General features: G+C 39.8%; 2 protein-coding genes across 3 annotated transcripts in view; one reads left to right on the top strand and one right to left on the bottom strand.

Moving 5' to 3' along the window:
* The window catches only part of LOC105214565 (protein timeless homolog), a 458,589-nt gene that overhangs the window by 180,696 nt on the left and 256,594 nt on the right, over positions 1-21,299 (top strand). The window lies entirely within an intron of this gene.
* The window catches only part of LOC114804265 (uncharacterized), an 88,099-nt gene continuing 67,604 nt past the window's right edge, over positions 805-21,299 (bottom strand). The window contains exon 4 of the mRNA XM_054230443.1: positions 805-12,233. Coding sequence (XP_054086418.1) covers positions 7,533-12,233 — 4,701 coding nt within the window. The 3' untranslated portion in view covers positions 805-7,532. The remainder of the gene's footprint in view (positions 12,234-21,299) is intronic.

Genomic DNA, 21,299 nt, shown 5'->3' with positions numbered 1-21,299 from the left:
AAATTAAATAGAAAAAATGAGCTCCCTTATGCCCTTCACATTGTGTGTGTTGAAGTGTATTTTCTTAATTAAGTTTGCTATCAAAATAGCCACACAATAAAGTTCAAATGAGTATATAATGAATAATACAAACTCTTCACACTCCGTTGCATACTTTAATTATTAAGCAGTAGCTTGAGTTGTGCGAAATTAATTTTTAATAATACATAAGCTCAACACACACACACACACATACCCACACCTAATTCACTTGCGGTTTTGTCAACTTAAAATTGTCTGGCGTTAAATTAAAATGTTTTGTTGCTTTATTTGCTGTTATTTTGCATTATCTTGGTCAGCCATTACTCCTTTTCTCACATTCACTCAGCCTCCTGCATTTTTTGGTCTGCCCTGAAGAACACACAGTCAGGCATATACATGAAATTCCGAGTATGCTCAACCATCACCATCACCATTATACAACAATAACAACTTAATCGCTTCATAATCAGCAGCACTTTTACTTTATCCTCTCTCTCTCTCTCTCCTTTATACTTTATCCTTTATTATGTGCCCCAACTCATGCCGCTTGTTTTGTTTTGTCTTAGTTTGTTGGCGGGTCACTTTCGGGTCAGCGTAATCACTTTATTTTCAACGTAAATTGTTAATTTTACTGCCAGCAACACAACAACAGCAATGCGTGTAAGCAATAATTACACTGCGTAGATAGAGTCAGGGTTTAACTTGTTACACACACAGATACATATAATATATATTATATATGCATGGCAACCGCACTCATGCCACATGTCTGTCTCTCTAATGTATATACATACATATGTCTGTGTGTCCTATCGACTCGTACGCAATTTAGCTACAAAAATAATTACTGCCATACACACGTTTATTGCGACCTTTGACTGACGTTGTTGACCCCAAGTAGCCGCGTAACTGCTGGGTACTTGTGTTTATGTGCGCTCTTTAACGCCTTAAAGTATGCATGGTGAGTAAGGCGAAGTTAATAGCGGCAAGATAAAATGTTATGCGTGTGTAAGGTGGCCAAAGTCAATGTGCCTAAGCGTTGTTGGCAGGCATTTTAATCGCTGTCTATGTGTTGTTTGTATGTAAATATGTCACTGGGGTTGCCAAGTATGTAATTAGAAAGTTCTTCAAAATTGAAATAATTACTACGAATACAATACTAAAATTTAATGTTATTTTTCCTTTTATAAATGCTTGGAAATAGCTTATTGAATGGCTTTAGGAAGACGAAAAATTATTTCTAATTTCGTTAGTAGGTGCCGTAATATTGAAATTAAGTAGAACAAATAGGTCTATTAATCTAATGAAAGCATTCTAATAGTCTGATTCAATCAAAACATAAATTCTATTCTTGTTAATGATTTGCCATCTCTCAGATTAAAAATTTGGTGCGACTACTTTTCTTGCAACAAAATTATTATTTTCTATGATTTTCCACTTAAAAAAAATTCTATGTTTTTCTATGTTCTGCAATCTCTCGTGTTTATGCAAATTTTATGTTTTCTATGAAGTGGCTGGGACAGTGGATGAATGGACCTACGAGTTTCGAGTCAATTTGGGTTGTATGATGTATTGTCGAAAACATCGACTATTGTTTTTGATCCAAAAGAGATGTTAAATAGTAACAAAATCATGTTCTAACAATAATATTAGTTTTTAACACATTCTATGTTTTCTATGTTTTTCTATGTTCTATGTTTTCTATGCCTTTTTTGCTCTTGGCGTATTTTATTCCTTGATTTCAGTTTTTATTTTTATCTCACTGTTATGAAAACTGTCTCTTTCCATTCTATGTTTTTCCTGTAAGCTGAACAACTAACTCCCCGTGTTATATTTCAAAGTATAAAGTAAATTATCTGCTGGGAGAGCGAAAAATAACAACAGACCCAAATAATCTTCCACACATTTATAAGAAATTTTAGAACAAAATGGCAACCCCATGTGAATCTTCTCACACCTTAAGCCACATGTGGTATATTAGAAATGCTTAATTTCTTGAAAAATATAATTGTTAATTGCAACCGAAATACCATCAAACACATTTCATTTAGTTATAGCGCTGCCCAATTGCTGTATTTTTTCTAGACTTCATATGAAGATTTGACTGCGTAAACCCTCATTAAATTTGACAACAGCACAATGCCAAGCCACACAACAAACCACTCAACGCCGAGCACTACACTCGTCTACAACAACTTGTGTGCTGTGGCATTGTGTAGGGTGAGGCTGGCCATCAAGTTGAGCAGGGCTTAGCGCCTTTTGTGTGGCAACTTGAAAGCTCAGCGAAAACTCTTTTCACTCACAAGTTGTTGCAGACGAGGGGCGCCGTGAAATGGCAAGAGCAAAGTTAACGCAAAGTCAGAAAATAAATACATAAACTGACGGACAGTTGGATGGACAGGCGGACGGACGGTCAGGCCTGGCATGCGCTTGCTGCTCGGCGCAAAGTTTGCAAGCTGCAACTGAGACTGCTTAATTAAGATTTGTATTTGTCGGCGCGAGCAGCTATTAATGGTGCTGACTTGACTGCTGTGTTGTTGCTGTTGTTATCTTGTTGCTTGGTGTAGGCGCCTGCAAGTCGACTATACTTTCTTCTTCTTTTACTCCATGGGTTTTTTGCTGTTGTTGCTTTAATTCTTTGTAAGTGAGATTTCCAGCAGCAAGCAAAAGTATTATTGTCAGTCTTAAGCACACATTTACACCCACACACACAGCGCAAGTGAAGCTTTTACAGTATCTATTTGTATGTCTGTGTGGGTGTGTTCGTGCTTAAAGAAAAGGTTTTACGAAAATTAGGGATACAATGCTCCAACGCGCTCGTATTTCCTTTCAATTGCTGCTCCGGCTGCTCGCTTGTGTCTTTAGCCCACCAACTACCTTGTTGGTGCTTGTTGTAGTTGTTGCTAAATCTAAATTGCTCGATAGCTGCGTTTCGGGGTGAATTTTTATTACAAAGCCACAAGCAAGCCTGTGTAATCGGAGCAAATAAAGTTAACGGCAGGAAATTCCTTACTTAGCCGCAGTTGAGTTAAGAATTTATTAGTTCGCCTACAAACCGCTGCGTCTACGTGGTGGTTGCGCTCTTCCCTCTCCCTGCTGCCATTACTTCGTGCGCCTTATCATTGTCGAGTGGTTGCTGGTTAAACTTTTTATCAGTCGCACTAATGTAATTGTAATTGCTACTCGCCTTTCTTCCCAACATACGTAAGAATTCTTTCACACCGCTGGGGCTTTTCTTTCGATGTTTGTGTGAATTCTTCTTGTGTTTCATTGCTCCTTTCTTTTGCTCTTATGTGTTTCTCCTCTTGATAGTATTTTTTGCGCCTTAGTTCTCTTGTCCAGCAATGCTATTAAAAATATATTTGCTTCTAAGCTCACACATATCACTATATACTTGGTTGTGTCCATTTCTTACAGCTTACTTGGCATTCGCTCTTAGACACTAAGTGCTAAAATGGTTTGATAATTGTTGAACAAGTAATAATGTGCTAGAAAGGCATTTGATATTGCAGTAAATGCAATTTAATTTATTGCCTTTGACTTTTGTTGTTTTTGCTATTGTTGCTTGTGGGCTTAATAAAATGCGAACATGCGTCTATTGACTGCCGAAGGAGTTAAGTACTAGTTTAATGTGTAACGATGGTTGTAATTATCTTTGGAAGTGTGTTAAATTGGTACTGAAGCTTAGGAAGAAGTTAAACACATATAATATGTCGCTCTCTCGCTTGCTCTCAGTGAGCCCGACCAACCCTCTGAAGATCTAAGTTACTTTTAACAAGTCCAGAAGTATATTGTTGCAGAAATAAAAAGACACGATAGCGAAACAGGAAGAAAAGGCTCATGAAAAGCGGGAAATAGTGCTCAAATTGTTAAAATTACTTAGGTAAATAGGTTAGTTTCTTAGCCCCACGAATGATCCCACTTAGATAGCTGAAGGAGCCGGTCCATTGTGATTCCTAAGTATGGATGGCGAAGGTGACCCTTATGTATATTGCCGAAGTACGTTGACCCTTTAACAAATTTTATGAGGCGGCTAAAGTCCATTCCTTCTAGTTCGCTTGGTTCGGCAAGGTATAGATACCGAGATATTTCAATCTCAGTCTTGTGACGGTAGACAGTGAATGATGAAATAATTTCCACTTGATACTTCCACCTCGTCCTCCTCCATATAGTTATAGTAGTTGGGACAATATTCCTAACCTCATCGCATATATGTTGAGCAAATAGTTCAGCCGACCTCTTGCGTTCCGCTCAGGGATCCAAAAGGATCTCTCGATCGAGCAGGTACTGGTTGATAACCAACGTTTACCGAGAGGTCAATTGATTTAGTACTAGAACTCAAGAGGACAACGAAGCCCCGGTTCGTTACCAACCTGGTGTAAGAGGAACACGGGTACTCTATATTGCGAGCTCATCAGCTCTGCAGTCTCAGCGATTCCTGGCATCCAAACGAGTCTGATGGTGAAATAGATGAACACTATCGATAATGAACTTAGGGACTCCTTAAATAATATGGCACCCTTTTTTCTGCAGGGTCAGGTCAATAAAGCAGAAAATAAATTCAAAAACTTTGCAAATCCCATCGTGTGGAGAAGTGTTTAGTTGGGTTTACTGGAAAGCACCAGATATCTCATTGGAGGCTAAACAGCAGCAATACTCATGAAGAGTATTTATAGCCATATAGGTATTCATATGATGATTGACTTGAGCTACAGGGCATATATTGGCTCTACGCGCCTATTGAGCTATGCTGTGATCTCTGATTTGAATCGAAGTCCAGTAAATGTATGATAATGCTGATATTAATGGAGCTGTACAGAGTTCGATGTCATTAACCACGAAACCACGAAATTGTACCGTGATTTTAACCAGAAATCGCCTTCCATCAAAACAATGCGTCCAATGCCCACCATGTATATTTGTCAAGAGCCTTAATCCCTATGTGGCACGCGTGAATCGATTTTTTAAAAACTTTTAAAGATTATGAGTCAAGGTGGAAATAATATTTCTTTCATCGAAGACTACAGCTATTTAAAAAAAATCACTATCCTGTGATACTTATAAAACAATTGTCATTACGTTACACCACACTCAAAAAACTTCTTCTTACCACACAATCTACAAAAATCCTATCATAATATACCAAATGATTTAAACAGCGAGTGAAACGCTTAAGACTAAGCTCACCAAAATGACCCATAAATGGCAAATCCGCCACTACAATAATACGCCGGGAATCACATAAAGTCATAAGAACAAACCATAAATTCTGAAGCGGAACACACCCACACTCACCCACACACACATAAAGCACTTATTGATGTGCAAAGAAATTTATATAGCTCATGGCAGCTAGAAGATTCTAATAGAGAAAGTCTGTGATAAAACAAGTAAAAAGTGCAACACCAACAAAAACAAAAACAAAAAACAAGTAGGTCAGCCAGAAAGAGACGTAGAAAATATGAAACTTTATGACAAATTGTTGCTGTACGTGAAACGCATACAAAAACTATAAATCAGTTGACCAACTCAGCAGCGCTCTTCGGAGACAATTTTATGTGCCAAACGTTTGTTGACTCTTTCATATGATGGTCCACCGATTTGTAGGTGTTTAGGGTGGCCAGTATGGTGCAGTGCTTTCAAGTGCAACTTTTTTTCAGGCTAACAATGTAGACTCATTCCAGTTGTGTTTTTTTCACGCGTTCTCTCTCATCACTTTGTGATTTTGTTTATGTGCAGTAAACTATTTTGTCGCACTCGCATATGTGTATGCCTTGGTGTTTGGTCGTTTCGTGGAATAGCCGTGGCTTTGATTTATTTGATTAGCCTTTCTGATGGTCGTTTCATGGCAGATTTGTGTTTTCTATTACTTTTGGTTGTATGCTTCTTTCTAAGAACCGTCTGAAGTGTGCTCCTCACTTTATAGGTTATGTTGAAGCTTCATTAATCAGTGATTGTTTGAAATAGTTTTATTACTTTTTGGAGAAATAACTAAGTGGCTGAATTACTCTTTTGGTCTAGGCTTAGGTGTTCACAGCTTGCATGGGATAGAGGTTGCCTTTAGTAAAATTCTTTGGGCCATGAAACTCACTTTCTTTTAAAGCAATTCGACTTAACGAGAATTGTACAAAGATTTTCCAGAAAGGTGTATTTTTATTATAACGATATTAACGAACTAACCGTATTGAGTTGTTACAGAAAGATCATTTGGGGGTTCAAGACAACTAGTACTACTGTTGTAGGTTCTTAGCGAAGGCGGTGGATAAAGAATAAGTCTCAAGATTGATTGGGAGCTTCGGAGCTACAAAAATAGGCCGATAGGAACAACAAACGACACCATATTTTTGCTCGCTCATTTCTCTTAAAAAAGGTTTGTCAGTTCATCAAGTAAAGATATTCGACCCAACTTCGAGTCGAAATTATTAAAATGTACTACCGAAATTCGGAGTCAGTGGCCTCGACTTAACGAGCGCTACAATCTAAGTAGTGATGAGGCTCATTTCTGACTGAATGGCTTCGTCATATATTTTTGGCCAGAATTGGATGAAATGGACAAGGGACAACGGGAGGGTGCCACAAGCTACACAGCGAGTATCACAATCGATTTATTGAAAACCAAATTTGGTGAAAGTGTTATCTCACAAAATGGCCCAGACAATTGGTCCACGTGGTCCTGTGGGGCCACGTCAAGTCTATGGTCTATTCCAACAAGCCAGCCACGATTGATTAGTGGAAGTTTTGTGTTGATTTTGATAAAAAAAAGTATGTTTTTCGCTTAAGAACTTAAAAATAACGGTATTCACGAAGCAGCACTAATTTTTTTTAGTTGTTTTGCTGAGAGACCTGTCGTTCTTCGGACACATCTTTTTATAATTGTATATGTTTTTAATGAAAATATTGTTGTAGAAAATTATTAAAATTACTTAAAATTAAGTCTCAAAAATCAAGCGCCAGCAAACTTTTTCTGATTTGAATTTATAAGTCACTTATTTTCAAAAATTTTATCTAGATTATTTTTATATACTGTGTTCATGATTTTTTGTGAACTAATTTGTTGCAATTGGAAGTTTAGTTGCGTCTATTTTTATTTCTTATTTTCAAGGTTTGATTAATATTTTTGTATTTATTTCTACAGACATTCTTCAGAGTTTTATTAACACACTAACTTTTAAACTGTCATATCCTAAATTGTTTCCTATACTAATTACTATACAACATGCTATCACTAACACTTTGTCTAAATTACGAACTTACATTATAACTGCTTTTATGTAACGCCTTTAAGTTCCATTTTTCACCAATTATTTCGATACATTTTCAGTTGTCAGCTGTTATTTGACACTTACTGACTGGCTTACCACTTATTATTTGCTGGTTCGCTTTTAGGCCTTTTCTACCATTCACAGGATCCCGCGCTCTCTCTCTCCCGCTCGCTCTCAATTTCTCGCTCTCGCGCGCCTTGTCGCTGACATTTATTGGAATGGCGCATATTGTCGCTGAAACATCGCCTGTCACCACAGATCGAATTTACGTGTTGATGACGACGCTGTTACTGTTTTGGCACCCGATTTTCTTCGGCTGTCATTGTTTAACTGCGCGCTGTTGCCAGCACATTTCTGTTGCGCCTTCTTTACTTGCTTACTGCCTTGAGCGCCTATCACTGTATTGGCCTCAACATCTACATTTGCCTGACTCACAGCTTCATACAGAGCGGTGTCCGCATCACATTCATCATTGCGCTTGCTCGCCGACGACGTGACTGTCAACAACTCCATTGGCAACATGTCACACTGCAGCGCTTCATTCGCGCTAACACAACCACCGAGCTGACCACATTCAGCTGTCATTTCCACATAGAAAGCATCGTCAGCGTCCAACATGCCCGCTGTGGAGGATGAGCGTGTGCTACTCAGGCTGGTGCTACTGTTGCGTGAGGCCCCACCACTGGCACCGCTCGCATTGCTGCCGGTACTGCCGTGACGGCGAGCGGGCGCTGTGGTCTTTTCAAATGGCCGTACATCATAGTAACTGCGCGTGATGCGTGTTGCCGCCTCCACCTCCACGGCGGATGTCTTTTGCAGTTCGCGCACATGCAGATTGTGCAGCGGTGAACTGTAGTTGGCGCGTGTGCGCTCACCATGATGCCAGCGTGGCGGTGGCTGTGCGCGCGGCTGCTGTTGACCCTCACCATTGTTGTGATAATGCAAGAAGCTGTGCGCGTCATCATCGGCGCCTGCGTTGAATTGCCGTTGCAAATGTGGTCGCTGTTGATGTGACAACAGATGACGCCGCCATGGCAGCACATCACAGCGATAGACATGCATCAGTCCAACCAATAGCACAGCGAGTAGTGAAAAGGAGAGCAAAAGTACAATTCCTGGATGCGTTGTGCTGCCGCCGACCTTCCGCACATCCAACCACTGCTGCGTTTGTGAATGCAAAGCGGCGCGCTCTTGCACTTGCAGTGGCTCGTGGTCGCGCCGCTGGCTGCTAATCGAATGCTGTGCTGTGGGCGCATCCAAACTTTGCAGCGTGGCAAACTCATCCATGGCGGCTAACAAGCGCGCGTGGTTATCTCTAATAATGGGCGTGTTAACTGTGCTATGCTTATGTTGCGCTAGGTTATGCATAGCCGCAAGTTCCGCTAGCTCACCATCGCGCTCAAACCAGTCGTGTGTAATGCCATTATCTGCTGCTTCGTTATGCGCTTTCAAAAGTTTGCCCGCTAGCGCGTGTGGTACACCTGACGCGCCGGCCGCATCACCGCGTTCGCGCAACGCTGCTTCATTTTCGCGCGGCGTATTGAGCATGTAGTGCGTCTGCTGATGTGGTGTCTGTGTGTGCTTAGTGTGCTGCGTCTGTATGGTCATTTTCTTCATGATCAAAGTGGGTTTGCGTCTGCCACTGCCACCACCACCGCCGCCGCCAATATCATCGTGTTTCTTTGGCAACACTTTGCGCTCTAACTCATGCCGCTTGCCATTGCTCGCGCCACTGGCTTTTAGTTTATGCTCGCCGCTGTTTATGTTGTCTGTTGTGGTTGCAGTGGTCTCTAACCATTTTGCTGTTGTTGCTTTGGTTGTATCCACTGCTGTTCCTGCCAACATTTGCTTATCTGCATGACTATCATAGTGCTGCTGTTGCTGCCGCGTGCCCTCTTGCTCCGCGCTGCCAATTCTATGCCCTGGCGTCACATTTGTCTGCACGTTTATTGCTTCCGCTTGTGAGCTCACTGAATGAGTGAAGTTATTTGACTGCTGATGTGCCTTCTCCACGCTCTCCTGCTGCTCGTTTGCCGCTGCCTGCTCCACGCTGGGGTGACTGTACTCTTGATGTTCGGCTTCCGTTGGCTGGCTTTTGGCCAAAGCTTCCTCATTTGTTATCTTCAAAGTGCTTGCTTTGTTGAGCTGTAGTGTTGGTGTTGTTGTCTTCACCGTCACCGCCACAGTCGTTTGCTTAAGCACCTCTGCCGCCTCCACCAGCATATTTTGGCCGCGATGCATGAGCAGCGGTGTTCCAATTAAATGTCGATCTCGTATGTGCAGTTGTAGCGGTTCATGTCGGTGTGTTGGCGCATGTGTGCTGCTGGTTGTTGTTGTTGTGGTGTCCACATTTTCTATGTGCTCTGTTGTGCTTTCAGCTGTCAGCTGCTGCTGCTCCTCCTCCTCCGCCAACTGCTGCCGTTGACCGGAAATGTCGTTTGGATACGGATTTGCTCGTTTAAAATTATGTTGCTGCCAAAATTGTGTTGTCTTTGGCTTTGCCAATTCGTTTATGGCTTTTACTGTTGTTGCTGCTGCCACTATCATGCTTTGTTGCTTGTCCTTCTCCTCTGCCGCTTCTTGTTTGTTTGCCTGCACTTTATGACTATCATTGTCGCTGTCATTTCGAGTTAAATTGTTATCTACTTTCTGTTTGGCCAGTGACTTTGACTCTATTGTTGCCTCTGGCTGTTGTGTTGTTGCTTTTTCCACTGACACTGCTGCCTTTTGTGTTGTCAATTCACTTTTTGCAACGTCACTCTGACCTATTTGTAGCGCCGCGCCAACCCTCGTTGATTCAAATGTTGCCTCGTCGGTGTTTCTGAACTTTGTTGCTGCAACACGTAATGTTGCTTGCGTTGTACGTGCGCTTGGCATTGCTTGTGCGCGTTTCATTTGCAAGTAACGTGCTGCTGTTGGTACAACTTTAGTGTTTCGAGTTGCTTGTAAAGTTTTTGTTGTTGTTGGCGCTGTTGTCATGTACTGCTTGTTGTTGTCAGTTGTTTGCGTTGCTAAAATGCGCTCCGACAGCTGTTGTGCTATTCTTGCTGTGCTCGCAGTTTTTGCCATTTCCAAAGAAGTTGCAACATCAGCGTTTGTTGTAGTTTCAGCTGTTGTAGCTGCATTATCTACTCGCTGCTGTTTTTGGTTAACGGAAATCTCTTTGGTATTATTTAATGATGACGTCGCTGTCAGTTTAGCATTTGCGGAATTTGTTGTTGTTGTTGTACTTGTTTGTGTTGCCAGCGTTGCGCCATTATCTTGCCCTTGCAACGCTGCATCTAGCTTAGTTTCAGCTGCGTCATTTTGGGCCTCAAGCATTTTAGGTGCTGTTGTTGTTGTGAAAGGTTTTACCACCACAGTTGTTGCTGTGCTGCTATTTACCGGCGTCGCAGTCACTATTGTTGCACTAATTTGTTGCCCCAATAAATTGCCAATGTTTGCCACACCACTTCCTGTTGCAACAGTTGTTGTTGCAAGTTGCCGTAAAGTTTTTGCCACTGCCGGTATTGTTGTTGTTACAGTTTTTACTTGGTTTTGCGCCTCAGGCACTATTGTTGTAGCTGTGGTAGCAACGCTTTTGCGCTCTGCTGACGTACTCTTTATGTTTTCATTTGTTGTTGTAGTTTTTGTTGGGAATCTGTTTGTTGTTGTTGTTGTTGGGGTTGTTATTGGAAATCTCGCTGTTGTTGTTGTTGTTGTTGCTGTAGTTTTAGTGACTTGTGTCTTATAATCCAATGTTACTTCCATGCCGTTAGTTGGCAGCGTTGTTGTTGCTTTCATATGTTTTGTTGCTGTTGCCTCTGAACTTTCTGCCATTTCAGACGGAAAATTCTTTTGATTAAACTTGAAAAGTTTCATTTCAGCTTTAACATTCTTCACCTCCTTCTTAGACTTCTTCTGTCGCGGCGGACTCACTTTCGGCTTCGCCTCAACGCTGCTGCTCAACTTTCCAACAAGCGTACCCTGTGTTGGCATGCTTGTTGTTGTTGTAGTTGCTTTCACATTTAATTTTTCGTTTTGCAAATTGAATGTGGGCTCGCTGCTCACCCGGCTGTGGTCTGCTGTTACTAGTTCCTCATGCTCACCGCTACCCTCCCATTCAACGGCACAAGCGGGTGTGGGTGGCGGCTGTGGCGCGGATGCGGCCGTTTGTCTTCTTGCATCACAATTACTCTTAAACTTTTCGAAAAAATTGTGCATCCGCACAAAGTTCGGCTTCAATTCGTTATTTGTGGCTGCGTCCGCTGCATCAGCCACCTCCTCACTCACCGCTGCCACTGCAGACTCATCCACTTTGTGCTGACCTAATTTAGCTGCACTTGCAGCCGAGGCAATTACTTGTTCAACGCTGCCAATGCGATTATCACCGACCAGTTGTTGCTGTTGTGGCTCCTCTCCCAAATCGCCCATAATACTATTGCGTTCAATATTAAAACTCTCCAATTCCGTACTGTTGCTACCGTCAGCAGCACTGCTGCGCTCCACAATCCTACACGGACTTGCCCACTCGGCAATGCTCAACAAATCGCTGCACTTAATTGGATTCTCATCGAGCAGCAGGTCACGCAAACGCGGCAACGTGTGCACCATGGCCTGACTGACGCCCCGCAAACCGGCCGCGCGCAAATTGAGTGTCAGCAATTTGGGCAACGGCAGCGCTGGCAAATAGAGCAGTTTATTGCCCGAGAGATCAAGCGTTTGCAGATTATTGAGTCCTTGGAAGATGAGCGCTTGCAAATCCATGATTTCGTTGTGCTGCAGAAAGAGATGCTCCAGCGAGGTGGGTAGGCTGACGGGCACTTTGCGCAAGCGATTGTGGTCGAGAAAGAGTGTTTCGAGTATCTCCAAGCGGCCAAGTGCATCGTCTTCGATATCTTCGATGCGGCTGTGCGAGAGGTCGAGATACTGCAGCAACGGATAGCTATCCAAGTCGCCGCAATTGATAATCTGCAAAGAGAAGTGCATAGAAAAGCAGAAATTATTATATTGGAGAATTAGTATTGTGGGGAGTAAAGTGCGAATTAATTGAATTCGACATGCGTTGAGGGGAATGAAATTCAAGTAAGTGCTTGTAAGCTTAATGTAGTTCAAAATGCCGAGGGGAACCAGTATAACCGTATAATATTACAAACTACGTTAAAGTCTTAATCACAAGCATTGATGGATAGCCTTATTAGAAACTCGTTAAAGGAATTCTACTCTACAATAGAAAGCAGTAGCAGTGCGAACGTCTTCTATTACTTCTTTGGCCTCCACTCCGATGGAAGGACCAGGTGGAGAAGGAACAGGTTTCACTTGGTATAACCAATTGGCGCCAAACTGCCAAAGCGAGGAATAAATGGCGCGCTGTTGTGGACTATAACCGCGTAAGAGGTTTCTACCCCAGTCAAGAAGAAAACGTTCGTGCCGAAACCAGGGCAATTCGATGTCCACTGAGAAAACAAGTTCAGTTAAAGACCACCCAGTATTCATTTATTTGGAGATTTTAGCAATAGGAGGATCGAATAGATCGATCAAACAAATATGTTATTTCATCTAAAACTTGTACCGGGTCATTTAGCTCCAACTGTTCGGTGAGCTCAAAAGGACGACCGGTTATTTAGGAAGAAGTAGAGTACACTTCGTATAGAAGGAATGTGCCAGGGAGTTGAAATAGGTATCTCAAGATACACGCCGAAGTAAAAATAAAGTTTGGAAAAGAATAATGTGTGTCCTTCTGGCCTAAAGTAAATCGCGGTAGGTCTACCGAACTTTTCGCCCTCAGTAAACCTTACCTCTCCTTAGTCGTAGGGGTTCTTACTGGCCATTGCCCCATTGGGATCCACGCTGTAAGGCTAAAAAGCTTACCGGATGCCAGCTGTAGAAGCTGCATGGAGGAGTATGAGGTGGAATCGTCTCATCACTTTCTTTTGGAATGTCCCGACTTTGCGAGATCAAGAGAGAGATTTCTTGGATCTCACTTTTTAGAGCAGGCTCGCGAAATAGCGAATATAGAAGTTAAAAATCTCTGCAGATTTGTAGTAGGTTCAGGGCGCTTAGTCGACTCCTAATTGTTAATCTAAGGGGGATCCAGGCTTCACAAAGGACTATAATTTAAAGTCTACGTGTGTTTCCCTTTGGAAACAGCCTTACAATCTAACCTAACCTTCATATAGATATATCCGTTTTCAGATCAGTTTTGTGACCGAATTAATATTTGCATTTATGAGAATGCTTCTTTCACTCACAGTAAAGAGACAGCGAGAGAGAGAGAAACATAGAGGAATCAAGTATTCCACGCGCTACTACTCCTTATGATCTTAGTAGGACGATATGCTGTAGATGTGACTTAAGGGGCTCAGAATGATAAATTGTGCAGGTGCTTATTGTACCAAAAAGGTCTCTGGATTTGGTTAATACCTCCAAAAATGCTTGGATCGCGTATTTGACCACAAAATTAGTTAAGGGTAGTCTGTTTGGCCAGAAAGCCACACATTACATTAAACCAGTTTTGGTCCTTTGTGATACCCGATGGAGTGTCGTCACGTAGTGACCTCTACTCTTGACGTGAATTTCAAAAGGTGATCCCAAAATTAAAATTAACCTTAAAAAGAAATTCATCAATTGAATGCTTCAGATTGCGAAAGAAATATGAAATAATCTTTCACTTCACTATTCAATTAAATGCAGTTCTTCATAATCTTCATTTGAACATAACCAAAACTATCTTGGTGATGTCACCAAGCACGATCATGTTATATCCTTTCTCTATATGTATATACATAGCTGAAGAGTTTTCATAAGAAACTGTCGCTAAGCTAAAGAACTCCCTTAACACTTCTTGGTTATTTTAATCGGTTTTATAGGGATCTTCATCAATGTGTGTGTAGATAGGGGTGTTTAAGAAAATCTCAAGGTAAAATGTGTATAAAAAATCGATTACTATTGGATTAAGTGAGGTAATACCCTCCACAAGATCGCATGTTCTTATCGTGATTTTCCATAAAAAATTTTTTTCAGATTTTTTAACACTTTTAATGAAATATAGTCACGAATACTAATGAAGCATACTGCATATGCTTTTGGTTTTGTTGTCATAGTAAGATCATAAATATACAACCAGCTCAGTTTCAGCAGATTTCCTACTAATGTGTAGTAACAATTTTTTAATTTACGCACAATTTGCCCGCCAGCTAAAACAAAAACAGCAACCAGCTACATAAAATTAAAGTGATTTCACACTAATCATAGTCACTTCAACTAAGCAGAGCGCGCATTAACCGAACAACCCAACCAAGAGGCGAGCATTTTTAAAACAACCAACTCAACGCACAACTGCCACAGCAAGACATAAAGTGCAAAAGTTGCCACAACAGCAAAAGCTGCTTGCCAGGCGGCTGAAATAACAGTAACGCCGGCGCGGTTAACGAGACAAAAGCTGGTAAAACCACGGCCGGTGAGTTGGTGTGCAGGCAGGCGGGTGTAAATGAGAAAATCTTCTCACCCGTTGGCACTTAACTGCCTACCCGGCGTCTAAACAAATGAACAAGCAAATGAATGAATGAGGCGATGGTGAACGGGAGAGGTGCCGACGGTGCTAGCAGGCATTTATAATTCCGTATAATTGGAATAAGGATAATAACGATAAAGCTAAAGCGTATGCAAACAAACTAAGCACGGAATGGCAAACATACAAATGCAAGCCAGCAAATAGACAGAGAGATGGATTTGCACAAACACATACATACACACACACATAGAATGTAAAGAGTAAAGCAAACACAAAAAGCAGCGTAATGAAAACAAAAACAACGCAATCAAGGATAATCGTCAAAACCCTAACAATAATAACAATGGAAATCTGCTGCTGCTGCCGCCGGCATACTGCTGACTGCCTGCGACGACGACGGCCGAGAAAGAGTAGTGTTATAAAAACATAAGCCTACTTTTAGGCGTTGTATGTAGGCGCTGCTGTTGAGCGCTCAGCAAGCAGACTTCTAGCCTGCGTCGGTTGTGTGTGCGTGATTGTGTGGGAAGTAGACAGACAGCCTAGCATAGTCAGTCAGTCATGCCTGCGAGCAGTCTGAGCTTGTTGCCTTTGGTCTTGTTTTCCTTTCACTTTGCTAATCGTCGGATGTGACTGTGGTGCTAAGATTTTTTTTTGCCCGCTTTTTGTTCTATTTTCTGATTATTAGTATTGACGTGTGCAATTCATATGCTAACGTGCTTACGTACATATATGTATATTTATTAATACTAGTAATCTGATATGTCGCATAAGGGTGGGCCATTTTTATTCGTAAATATTTTAACTTAAAACAAAATAATAAAACTTAAACATAAGTGATTCATATGTATAGGTATTTATGAACACTGATAATCCTATATGTAGCATGAGGGTGGGTAATGGTTTTTCGTAAATACATTCGCATTTTTATACTCTCGCAACAAATGTTGCTAAAGAGAGTATTATAGTTTTGTTCACATAACGGTTGTTTGTAACACCCAAAACTAAACGAGTTAGATATAGGGTTATATATACCAAAGTGATCAGGGTAAAGAGTGGAGTTCAAATCCGAATGTCTGTCTGTCTGTCCGTCCGTCCGTCCGTCTGTACAAGCTGTAACTTGAGTAAAAATTAAGATATCTTGATGAAGCTTGACACACTTGTTTCTTGGCACCATAGGAAGGTTGCTTTTGAAAATGGGCAAAATCGGACCACTGCCACGCCCACAAAATGGCGAAAACCGAAAACACATAAAGTGCCATAACTAAGCCATAAATAAAGCTATGGAAATAAAATTTGGTATGAAGGATCGCACTATGAAGGGGCATATCTGGATGTAATTTTTTTGGGGAAGTGGGCGTGGCCCCGCCCCCTACTAAGTTTTTTGTACATATCTCGCAAACCAATAGAGCTATATAAATGTATTAAGCCATTCTTTATGCCACTTCGCTCTAAAGTCGAAATTTAGTTCAATATTTTTTCATATTTCAGTATTTTGTGCTCGAAGGTGTACCCAAATTATTTTCTGAAAGTCTCAAATCCAACAGCACCAAACCACAAAATTTTTTTTTTGAAATTAATAGAATTTTTATTAAATAAATAATTACTTATTTACTTTCTCTAAATAAGTGAAATGAGACCAAATTTCTTAATCAAATTACCCTAGCACCGCCTGTTGACTTGTTTAGAAATCTATAAAGGTACTAGTTTCTTAAGGAATACTTTGTTAATGGTTTAATGAAATCATTTTACTCGGTTTTAGGCATAATTTTAAGGCAATTTTTTCAAATATTGTGTTTTATCAACATTTGTCTATATGTAAATACGTATGGGGTTTTAAAACAAGTTTATCCTCCATGATTTTATATTAGTTTTCCAATCCTATACGGCATGGATTGCATTTATTTTTGGCAGATTCCCAAAGTCCCTTTGCATTATGACACAATTGCTTTTAATGCTAATTGAGAAAAGAAGAGTCTTCTAATCTCCTCTTAAGCTCACTCCACAAGTTCTCAGAGGAGTCAGTTGGTCATTACATACAGGTCACATTTGCATCCATAAACCACTCAATAACCAGTCTTGATGCGTGTTTCAGGTCGTTAATTTGTTTATGACACCATCCCAGGATCATATCTTTTACGGCATATTTTGCTTAATATCCCTGTAGTCAATGGAGCTCGTTGTGTCCTTTATCCAAAATAACGGACCACGCTTTGCCAGCAGCTACATCCCCACACCATCATGTTTCCGCTCCCAGGCTTAATTTCCTTTGTGGTGGTATATCAAATCGTTTGTCTTTCGACCGACTAACAGCCCTTTTACAATAATTTCCACAAATATTAATATTAACTTCATACATGAATAAAAAATTTCACTTCCAGTGGTACCGCACCAATTTTTGTGTCCAACGACAAAAATTTTCTCCTTCTATATATTGAGGTACTGTAAAAGAATGAAATTGTTCGCTAAGTAATATTTAGTCCAACCTGTCGTCAAGTCACAACAGGTTCCTTTCTTGCTATGAGAAGTATACGGTCAGTATTCAGGTCAGTTTTGTTTTGATGAATAAATATAAATACGATCGTCCTAACATAATGACAATGAATCTGTGCGCTTTTCCTTCACCACACAATTTTTTTTAGCATCGGTACAGAGGCTCCTACGACTCCTACGACATTTTAAATAATTTCAAATATTATTTATATTAGGGATATTATTAATAAGTGTTGCAACAACAATTAGTTAGCAAGAAAAAATGATGATAAATACCCTTAAATTGTTGCTAAACCTGAAAATCATCGACCAGGGCTCGCAGACCATTCAACGTGAATACAAATAGTGCAATGCCTCTGCGCTCTTCACAACCTTCTCCAGCTTTTTTATTTGCAAATTTCTTTCAGCTCTCAGGCAATCTTCCACTTTTGCTTGCTTTCCTCGCTTCTGAGCTCGAGCTTCACCATTTAACTCATTTTCAACATTAATTTTTTACTGTTATTTGTTTCTGTTCTTTTTTTACTACTAATTTAATGAGTCTCAACTTGACTTAAAGCAGCTTGTGTCTGGTCTCCTACCGCGCCGTGTCCTCTCTTCTTTTGCCGTGCCTTGTTCGTATTGACATTGAGTAAACAGACCCAGCCGTGAACGGCGCCATTTCTGCGTTCGAATGACGAAAGAATTCCTCGCGCTCATCAACAGCGCCTGCTCACCACACACACACACATATACACAAATATACCGTAAGCATAGAAGAAAAAAATATGGGCACTCACAAAAGTAATGAGCAGCATAATGTTTTGTTTAGCTTGTAAGCCATAAAAGATATACAAGCAATTATTTCGCATTTAACTCGATAGCCATTAAATATTAAATAATGATGCTTCAGCGCATTTCACTTTTGTCTGCGGCTTAGTGCGCTCAAGCTTAAGAAAGAAATCGTGGCTATTTTAGAGTGATTGAAGCGCGATAATTGCTGAGAATTTTTTATGCCAGCGCATATAACAGTAAATCGAAAGTGGGCAACTCGGGTTGAATTGTGTAATTTTCTCAACTACGTGACGCTGCAGTGTTAGAGGTGGGGGCTGGCGATAGGCCTATAAAATAAAATTAAAAAGCTTGAGCGGCGCACAAATCGCTTTATAGTTTTATGCTTTACGAGTGGTGGCGAGTTATTTAAAGGTTATGTTTACGAAGGTTATTTTTTTTCTCGGCAATGGTTGAATGTATAGCACTGTGAGATGAAATTGTGGTTGATGTTTCTGTGCCTCCGTATTTGCATATTACAAGTTTCTAATCATGTATCAAAGAAAAATATAGTAAAATTCGACCAAAGTGGGATTTAAGATAGATGGCGCTATGGTCACTTTGTCGGAATTCGTTGCTTGTAACCTTGTATTCAGGAGAAATATTTATAATTCGATCACAGAGTAGATTTATTTTGAATACTTTATGCTCAAACATGATTTTTTAGCTCTTGATTCTTAGCTTTCGGTTTATTTTACCTAAAGCTTACGCTAGGTGGTGCTGTCGTACAATTTTTAATATTTTTGTGGTTTTTCAACGACTAATGGCATTAGCCATTTTTAAAGCAGAGCTATCTATGCTAATATAATGATAGTAATTTTTACAAAGTTTATTTTTATAAAAAGAATTAATATGAGTAAAGCTTTTTTAAGAGTTTTAATATCAAACGAATATTAGGGGTATAACTTAACTAACTAAGATCAGTAAAAATTAGAAAATTATCAACCATATCTCTTAACCCATCTTTACCCAACGTTGCGCAAGCGCAACATTTCAAATTTGTTTTTTTTTTATTTCTAAAATAAGGAAATAAATCTATGAAATCTAAGCCAGTCTCAAAAAGAAGTACTAACAGATAAATAAAAATTTTTCATCTCGGGATCGGTATATTCATCCAATCATAAAAAATATTAATTTAAATAAAGCTTCACTTTTTACACTGTACAAAGCTTTAACAATATCTTATTTGTGATATAAACCCTTTTGGTGGACAAAACTACCCACCCGTGTTGTTTATCTTACATTTCTAGGAAATGTTGCGTATACGCAACGTTGGGAGTAACAATAATCAGTTGTTATTGTTACTAAATAAATAAAATTAATTAATTATAAATGCTAAAATGCACAATCATTAATTAATTTACATAAACATTTATTTTGACAAAATATGTTCGCACAGTCATTTCACACTAATTTCGTCAAGTAATTATAGCGCTGCTCTTCTGGCATCCCGCCTTTTTCACTAACTGCTGGTTGACGGGTGCCCTGCCAGCTGACAAGCGAGAGAGCAAGAAAAGAGATTCTGATAAAATTATCTATGCTAACAGTATCACATAGTAATTTCTAAAAAACGTTAAGTGAGTGTATACAAATCAGTAAATAATACGGCGAAATATTATGGCTTGGCAGCGATTACTATCTTCTCAAGAAATTCTGAGTACCTTAGAAGCGGAAGAGGATTTACAAGATGCCACTCAAATCGATGCCGTGTACATCCCCCCGACGGTTGACAATCTTACAGACGAGGAAGGCATAGATGATGACGCGCTAGGTGATTTTGACAATATTGTGTCCACTGATATCGCTGGAACATATGAAATACACACCGATTTACCCGCAGAGCCTGAAAACACGCAAGGTGAGCTCGGTCCTTCGAAATCGAAGAAGTCACCAAAATGTGTTCTAGACTGGAAAAAAGAACATCCGACCTATATGAATTGTCCTACAAGTGATGAAACAGCAATGACACAAAATATTGAAGAACGTGTAGGTGGAAAAACACCTTTTGAAGTATTTTCACTATTTTTTAGTGATGAAGTTTGGGAACAGATTGTATGTTTCTCGGAAAAATATGCTCGTGACCATAACCATCATTTATTTATCCTCACGGTAGCAGAACTCAAAAGATTTTTTGGTATATTATTATTGTCTGGCTATCATTCTTTACCAGTAACGAAATTATAATAAAAATATGGGAGGCGTCGATCTGCATTATAATGGAATTGCCAATTATAGGATTCGAGTAAGAGGGAAAAAGTGGTGGTGGCCACTGTTCATTAATTTGATAGATAGTGTTTTAGTTAACTCGTGAAAGATTTACAATTTGGCAAATGAGCAATCTATGACTCAATTAGAATTTAAATCTTACGTTGCTGTTAGTTTGATGAAAACCGAAGAAGCCCAACTTGCAGATAATTCTCACTTTTTGGGTAATTCAAATATAAATTTAGGAAGACCATCCAAAAACGCATTACCTTCCAATATTCGCTTCGATAATATTGGTCATGTCATAGAGGAGCACGAAAATAAACGTCGAAGGAGATGTAGACAGTGTAGAAGTACAAAAATTTATATGTGTAAAAAATGTCAAATACATCTTCATGCTGATTGTTTGAAAATATTTCACTCACGCTAATCGCAATAGTATTAGCGTAAGTGAAATATTTTAAATGTATTTTTATGACTTGCTTGTATAATATAAGTTCAGTAATCCCAACGTTGCGTAGGCGCAACATTTCACGGAATGAAAAATAATGAATCAATATTTTTTTTTTTATGATTTTCTCTTATTTATGTATTTTTAAACGTAATAAGCAATAAAACCATAAAATATGCATTTATTTTTACCCTTGGGAATTACTGTGTTAAATACTAAATAGTTCCAATTGGTTAGGTTAGTCTGGCATTCCGCAAAGCCATGTATAGACCAGTTTTGGTCCATAGCGATACCAGATGGAGTTTCGTCACATAGTCAATGATAAGTAGTCATCCTTTAGGGATGTCAATGATTAACGAGAATTTCATAAATTTCAAAATCATTTACAAGGAATAAAAGTTTTGGAGATTCAGCTTTTTGAGCTTTTCTGATATGGATCTTCAAGTTTTACATCAAATTAGAGCTCTTCCGAAATGGACGCTCCACAAAATGGCTGAGGATTGTATGAGAAGCTTTTGAAGTGAATATTTGCTTAACTGTAAGCAATACTTCTCTCCGAATCTTCCATCAT

Source organism: Zeugodacus cucurbitae, chromosome 2, assembly GCF_028554725.1.
Source record: "Zeugodacus cucurbitae isolate PBARC_wt_2022May chromosome 2, idZeuCucr1.2, whole genome shotgun sequence".
In the NCBI taxonomy this organism is placed as follows: domain Eukaryota; kingdom Metazoa; phylum Arthropoda; class Insecta; order Diptera; family Tephritidae; genus Zeugodacus; species Zeugodacus cucurbitae.
The sequence above is the reverse complement of the archived record's forward strand: the minus strand, read 5'-3'. Positions and strand labels throughout refer to the sequence as shown.